General features: G+C 25.3%; 1 protein-coding gene across 1 annotated transcript; it reads left to right on the forward strand.

Moving 5' to 3' along the window:
- Window positions 1–367: 367 nt before the first annotated feature.
- On the forward strand, window positions 368–1911 carry LOC124933743. The gene is made up of 4 exons (XM_047474176.1): window positions 368–541; window positions 624–716; window positions 799–1344; window positions 1631–1911. Exons 1-4 carry the CDS (start codon window positions 368–370, stop codon window positions 1664–1666), a joined length of 849 nt encoding a protein of 282 aa, XP_047330132.1. The 3' UTR covers window positions 1667–1911.
- The last annotated feature ends 6438 nt before the right edge of the window (window positions 1912–8349 follow it).

Here is an 8349-nt window from a genome sequence, read left to right on the forward strand (position 1 = left end):
TATTGAGTTAACTTAATAAATTAATTAGTTAGTGTTTTTAATTAAGTAAGTTCAATTAACCACTATTTATTCTAATTTGAATAATACTAATTATTTGTGCGTCTAAAAAAATCGACTCGTTTTCAAAATAATTTTTTTTAATTAAGTAAAAATGAAATCATTGTTAATGAGTCAATAAAATAGAGAGAAAAGGAAGACTCAAAAATCGAAAATGGCAGACGATGATGTGGTTCGGCGGCCCGATCGCATTGGCCCAGGAGGAATTGAGGCCCACATAAATTATATATAAATAATACATTGAGAGATTAATTATGATGTTAATTAATTTCGGCATAACCTAAGCTAAGGTAAGCTAGGGTTTCAAAGGATGTCGAGCACCGATGATGATGATGTGTCCAGATATTTCTCGTCACAGATAGAGAGGTTTAAGGCAATGCGATTGATTGCCGATGCTTACGTCTACAAAGACTTCATTCCTGAATCTGATTCTGATGAAGAAGAAATAGACGGCCTCGATTCCGAAGAGTTTATGCGGCTGGAGGTTAGCAAAAAAACTTATCTATTTATTTGTTGGATTCGATGATGATGTTGGATTCATTTGTTTGTTTGTTTTCTGAGCTCAGGGTTCGGACTTTGCTATGATGAATCTTATTTGTAACCCCGAAACTTTTTACTCATACGCACTGTTGCCTTTGGTCTACTTCAATGCTCAACATGTGAGTTATTATTATTATTTGATAATTAATACATTGTGGTTTATACTTCTAACAAAACTCATTAATATATGATAATTAACAGAAGACGGATTTTGAATTTCACAAGCTGGTGATAGTATATTCCAGTAATCCTTATTCCATCTACATAAAATTTGAGGCCATCAGCCCTGCCATTGGTGGAGGACTAATTCCTTTAGTCTTTCAATCACACCTAGTTCTTCCACTGGGTTGGCCAATACGTCTTGAGGTGGATTTCTGTAGGTTGCACCCGATTGAGTGTAGCTATACTCTCGATGATCTTCCACTTTGCTCCTCGACTGATCACACCAAATCTCGTGTTATTGCGGCTGCTGGGTTCTCTACAGAATATATCTTTACTTTTATGTCCCACTTACCTGATCAGGGACGGAAATTCTCTTTGAAAGACATTGTTAGCTTTGAAGAGATTGCAGAACCAACTTCTCCGGATGGATTTGACTTGAAGTACAAGATCATCGTTAATACTTTTAAAACAAAGGATGCTTCTTATGATTTGGGACCTTTAGAAGTAGTGGTGGCTTTTCGTCATGATTTAAAAGAAATGGAGATGATATCCATTGTTGAAAAGGAGGTGCCAAATGAAACCAAGGTTAGATACTACTTTAATTAGAGATTATTATGTGCTATGTGATGAGCTTGCAATTGTTTCTTTATTAACTAATGCTTATAGTAATGTCTCTCGGATTGAGGATGAAACCAAAATAGAGCAATGACTTTGTGTCTGAATTTGGATCCAAATGGTATTATATGGGAAACCTATATTAATCCCCCTTTAGTCATTTTGATTGAGACATCTATAAACAAAATTATTTATCATCACATTCTTAAATATTTAATTTGTGAGCTTAATATATGCAACTGTTAATTGATTGCAGGATGAAGAATGCAGGGACAATGTTACAGTGCCTTAGAGACTATATTTAAGGTAAAACTTTTGAGTCTAATGACATATAGATATTTTAAAAAATAAAATGGTTTCATTGATATTGGGATAAAAGGGGTATTCATTATAATTATGTGTATCTCTTCCTATTTTGATTTTTGTTGTCACTGTGTTTAGCCATCCAAAAATATTGAATTTGTGAGAATGAATCATTTGAATCTAATTAGTATGAAAGTCTAACTCATATATAATTATGAATTTGGTGTGGCTCAACTTTTTTCCTTAAAACTTGTCATCTCATTCATTTTTTTTTTTTTTTCAAAGTATATGGACTATTATAGATATTTTTTAGTTATTTATTGTGATATACCCAAGCTTTTCCTTTCACCATAATAAACTTGTTGATTAAGCATTAAACATTAGAATAGGATAGATTCTTGATTAAACATTAGAATATGATAGATTCTTGACACACATAGGACATTGTTAATAGACAGAATAAGACTAAATTTGTTCTCCTTATTCATCATCCTCTTCATCTCCTCCTTCATTCTCTTCATCTCCTTCATTCTCTTCTTCTTCCTCATCTCCTTCAATTTCTTCTTCTTCTTCACTCTCATCTTCTTCGTCTTCATCATAAATGATGGGACAATGAACATTGTGTAACAGTGGTTTTCCTCTGTAGATAGAGGTACGACAGATCTTACCATATCCATTTTCCCCCCAGTTTTCTATCCCAAAAGAATTCTTAATTATCCAATACTTTTTTCCATTACTATCTTTCCCAAAACCGACAATTAACACAGCATGTTTCTGTGGATTCTCATTTTTATCTCTCATCAAATCTTCTCTAATATCAGATGTCACTTCATATATTTGCTACAAAATTAAAATAAAATTTAAGTTATATATATATATATTATATATATATAAAATAATAATTAATATCTTACCTCCTTAATTTCTTTAAACTTCCTAGTCACAAACATTGATGCTGCCACTGGTTGGATTTGAACTCGTTCCATGATTTCTTCTTCAGTTCCATTTAGCTTTTTAAAATCCTTGATTTTGATTTTGTTTTTTGTTGGCTACAAATAAGAAAAACAAAAATGTTAATTAATTATTAGAAAAAAATAATATAATAATCATAATTATTACGTACCCTGTCTTCAATGTTGGGAAACTGTCTCTTATTTACGAAAGGATAATCTTTTTCTTGGCATAGTCCATATTGTTGTACATAGGTAAAGGCATCCTTGAACGAAGCAATATAGCCTCCAAATTTGTCGACTGGAACAGCATCTGGCTTTAGAAAATCAAAAATTTCTTGAGGGGAAAGAACAACGGCTTTCCTGTTTGAATAAAATATATTGTAACAGGATTCAACAGCGGAAGCCACAACAATTGCGCAGCAGCAGTCTGTCAAAAACCATTTATAATTTATTTTATTAATAATATAAATTATTAAATTTATATTATTAAATTAATAAAAGTTACTAGTTCGTTGGTGCCGCATAAAAGTCATGAATTCCCCCCAGATTCTCGAATTTCATATCTCCAATCAGCGTCACAATCCTGAAAACAAAATATTTATATAAATAATTAATATTTAACTAAAATAAATTAAATTGTTTATAAAATAATTAAGAATATAAAACCAAAATACCTCAACAATCTGCATAATATGCCTCCTTCGGTTACCTTTTATAATTAAGAAAATGAATAATGAGTTATTATTATAAAAATATCATCTCTTTAATTACAATCTAAGATTTTTATCTCTTCTTTACCGCTTAGGCCGGCCGGTGGTCTTAGATGGTAATGGAAATCTTATGACTTTATTTATGTGGATTAATTGGATTTAGTTCAAATAAAGCATTCACACATAAATATTTTAGTCATTTAACTCAAATAATCTACTTATTCATCAAACAAGTTTTTTTTTTCTTCTTCAAAATAATCAAACAAGCTCTTAGTTTTTGGAACTTGGGCATGTCCTTTGTAAGAGACCAAATATTGTACTTTTCAAAAAGAAAAAGAAGAAAAACTTATAGTATATATAAACATTACACTAATTAATTAAACTGTCATAAAAAAAAAAAAAAAGGTTAAGTTATATGATTTAATGATTTGGGTTACTTCATAAAAAAAAACCTTTAAAATACAATGTAGTTAATATTAAGTAATAACTCAAACTATACCATATTATTGTTTTATAAACTTGTATTAAAATCATTAAAAGCCCCATTTTTGTGAGTTAGAGATAGAAAAAGAAAAGTTAAAAAAAACTTACCCATGATGCTAGCTAGCCAACCGATCAATATTGTTGCTTCTTGTTAATTTGTTGAGAGCTATCTAGTATATTCATTTTGTGGAGATAAGAAAGACTATATAGAAGAAAAATAAAGAATGAATGATACATACCTATGAGACCTATACCTAGCTCACTCTAGGGTATATTTATTTTATTTGCATGTCTTTACTCTGCAATTTTAATTTATATTTTACATTGATTATTAGTTTTTTTTTTTCTTCTTAATTTTGAACTCTTTCATTCTATATTATATTCTAATTAGCTATTTTCAAACATTAAACTATATGAATATATTAAATTCCATCTTTTATAATCTTGAATAGATAGTTTCAAAATAGTTATATAATAATATATTTATGATTATATTATATTTTTTATTATAATGCTTCAAGTATTTTGAATAAAATAATTAACGTGAAATTTTAAAATAATTGAAATTTTAATATTATTTCTCTAGTACAAAATAATTTTGAAAGTATTTTTCATTTTCATATGTTTATTGTGTTTCCTTTATATATTATATATATATATATATATATATATACTTTTTTTAATATAATTAATTACAAGGATGGTTAAACTAATACAATTATAATAATTATAATAAAATTAGAAACATTATAACTCTAATTCTCATGTTACAAAAATTAGTTATCTAACACATAAAAAAAAAAAAAAAAAAAAAACCATGATTACCGATGTATAATTACCGTCGGAACTATATATATTGTTTACTTAAAAAAAATGAGACAGTTAAATAATTTAAAATGTATTATAAAACAAAGAAAGCAAAATAATAAATTGAAATTTTTAAATGAAATTATATCCTTTATATTTCTATTGAATTAAACATCAATAATATTTTTTAATTTTTTTATATGAATTGTACAAAAGTGCATTAATTTCATGCATTTGGTGTGTTAATAAATAGTACAGATATTTTGTATCTACACCTATATTACAATCCTACTATATATTTATAAACCTAATTGATTTGTTGTATTAAAAAAAAAGTGAAATTCTTCACGTTCTGACAAAAAAAAATAAATGAAATTACTTTTATACTTTTATTTTATTTATATCCATTTATGGATTTATTTTCGGTTTCTTTGCATTTACTTAATTTTAATTAGTTTAATGAATTTGATAGTTTATTAGAAAATTCCTACATATCTCTTATATATTATACACTATATTTTATCACTTAAACCTAATTAGTTAATAAAAAATATAATTCTCATTTAAAAATCATAAAATTATTTAACTAAATACATTTCCTTTTTATATAAAATTTTGTTTATTGTTTCTCCCATCAAATTAATCGCCACCAAATTCAAACACAAAAAGTTACATTAAAAAAATTAAAACTATATAAATCTAAAAATGGTTTAATAAATTACCTTAACATATAAATCTAATATTCTTCAGTGTCCTCTGTAATTTAATTTAATGAAGTTAATATTTTATTTAAAAATTTAGAAAAAAAATACCTGTTTCATTTATATATATTTTTTAAAGAAACTAACACACAATTATCTACTATTATAACGTTCTATTCAAACTAAAACATTACTTATATATAATTATCGTTTATTTATTTATTTATTTTGTATAACCCCTATATTAATTAGTCCTTAATCAAATCAAATGAATATGTACTATATCGATGGTACTATTAGGCATCTTTTATTTTGTTTTTTCAAATAATTTTTATTACATTACTATTACCAAATTACAATAAGATTTATCACAGATTATTAAAATTAATAACATACTCAGACACAATTTATTTAATCAATAAAAATTACTTTTTGTATATCTCTAATCGTTTTGATTATTTTTTAGTTAGGAAACTTATTTTACTTTTAAAGACATGGTTAGTTTTGAGAGAATTAAAGATAAAGATGAAATTAACTTTTCAAACATGTTAATTATACCTGAATTTATGTATTATCATTTTGGATATAAGATTATCCTTTATGCTTATGCAGTTATGCTTATGAAATAAAAAAAAAATGATACTTACGAAGGGAAGACTGTAAAACATTTGTAGCTTTCCAACTAAATCTGTCGAAAATTAGTAATATTTCAGTGACTGAGAAACATGTATAAGTTAATTGTTGTGAAATTTTTGTTATTCCGACTAACATTGAATATAGTAAATACAAATTTGCTCCATTATTAATTAGATACATATTATCTTAATGATTTTCATTTCTATTGAACAGTTGAGAATGAAGAATATATAGTATGTACCAGATTTTTGCCATTACAACTAATTTAAAAATACATAATATAAAACAATATAATGATTTGATGCACGTCAAGAGTAATATATTTTTGTTAATATATCAAGTAAAGTTTTTGAGAGATAGATTTACATATTTAAATAAGTGAATTCTTATATTTTATGCTACAATTTTACCCATTAATTTTGTGATAGGTTAAAATAGTAAGCTTAAATTAGATTAAAACTGTTTGGTGTTACCAATAATAAAATCACAGAATCAACAAATAAATATAAATAAAATAAACATTGAGTCTGCATTTTATTTGTGAGAACATGAGTTTCTCTCTCCCGTACATATTTCTTCCAAATAACATAACAAATGCATGTAATTATTTGTGAGAACATGAGTTTCACTATCCCTACACATTCCTTCCAGTTATTTATGAACACAACAAATGCATGCAATTAAGAAGAAAATATGTTTAATAGAATAAATATTTAAACTTCATTTGGATTATAATATGGTTCAAAGTACTTAACTGCCTCAATTGTTGATCTTATAAACCATAAATCTTTTGTAATTAATTTAATTTATAACTTCTTAATCTTAACTTCTGTATCATATAAATATTAATTGAAAACAAAATTTCCCCACACATAAATACCAATTTCAGTGCTATTTTGTTTTATGTGTTTAATAATTATTTTTTAGTGACAATGATTGGTAATGTTTCAGCTTTCATATTAATTGTTTCAACTTAACTATATTAATGATAATCAGTTAATTGATAAAGTAAAAATTTATCTTTTGATTATCAAAATATTGACACAATATTTTGAATTAATAATATTAAAGTATTACAAAGGTTATATATAGAGTGAGTTTTTTTTTAAAATTTAAATTTATTTATTATTTAATTTATAAACTGAAATGTTAAAATATATTTTTAATTATATATAAATAAAAGTACAATACAAATAATGATAGTTCTACAAATTTAATATTGTTTGTACTTTTTCTGTAAATTTGATCTTCTGATTTTACAAATTTGATTTCATTGTATTATTTTTCTAAATTATTAATTAAAAATTTTATTCTTTTTTACCGCACTAATTTGTGTGTATATATATATTATTATTATTATATAAAAAGCACTGAATGAGTATTTATATGGGGAACAGGCTAAGGCTAATTTGAAACCTGTCTGGATGATCGAAGTTATGATTTTCTACCTCATTCCCTCTTCAGGTAATTTATGAAAAAAGTTAATATCTTTAATTAAATGTTTTTTAACAAGATAATTAAGTTGGGATTTTTTAGGATTTGATAGAGGACCTATGTTTCCAAATATTTTCTACTAATGACTTCGATTTGGACTGGATCCAAATCGTTGCCAAACAATTTATGCGGGCCGGAGGTTAACAAATAATAATAATAAAAAAAAACGTATCTATTTTTCTTCATTCTATATTTAACGAGATAAAATATATTGTATTTTAAATGCAGGAACAATGTTACAATGTCTAATGTCTTGAAGGTAAATTTTTTTAATCTCATTTGTTTGATAATATTTTTGAGTTAATTATTGTGATAGAGCCTTCTTTTCGTTATACCGTAAATTCTTGCTCGTCGTTTCCTTAGTTCCACAATAAATTTCTGCTCATTATATTCCCTTTTAAAGATTAACCGTGTATAAGTTGAGTTTTATTTTACCACTAAATACTTTTGAGAACATTATATCTCTTTTTGATTACATATAAATATTTAAATTGTGTAAACTTTTTTAAAATATGATAGAAGATTATACATTATATGTTAAATTAAACTTATTGATTAATAATTAATACTAAATCATGACATACATCATAAGATATTAACTAAATTTGTTATATAATTAAAAATAGATATATAACACTATTTATTACCCTACTTATCATTATCATCCCCCATCTTTATTCTGTAAGTTTAATTTATATTTTACATTGATTATTAGTTTTTTCTTCTTCTTAATTTTGAACTCTTTCATTCTATATTATATTCTAATTAGCTATTTTCAAACATTAAACTATATGAATATATTAAATTCCATCTTTTATAATCATGAATAGATATATAGTTTCAAAATAGTTATATAATACAATGCATCAGTGATTTGAGTTAATTTTA

Source organism: Impatiens glandulifera, chromosome 4 (genome assembly GCF_907164915.1).
Source record: "Impatiens glandulifera chromosome 4, dImpGla2.1, whole genome shotgun sequence".
In the NCBI taxonomy this organism is placed as follows: domain Eukaryota; kingdom Viridiplantae; phylum Streptophyta; class Magnoliopsida; order Ericales; family Balsaminaceae; genus Impatiens; species Impatiens glandulifera.

Excerpts from the sequence above, each read along its gene's own strand:
- LOC124933743 (XM_047474176.1), top strand. The coding sequence starts at position 368 with ATGTCGAGCACCGATGATGATGATGTGTCCAGATATTTCTCGTCACAG. Across the intron at positions 542-623 it reads AAGAGTTTATGCGGCTGGAG|GGTTCGGACTTTGCTATGAT; the intron begins GTTAGCAAAAAA and ends TTCTGAGCTCAG. Across the intron at positions 717-798 it reads TCTACTTCAATGCTCAACAT|AAGACGGATTTTGAATTTCA; the intron begins GTGAGTTATTAT and ends GATAATTAACAG.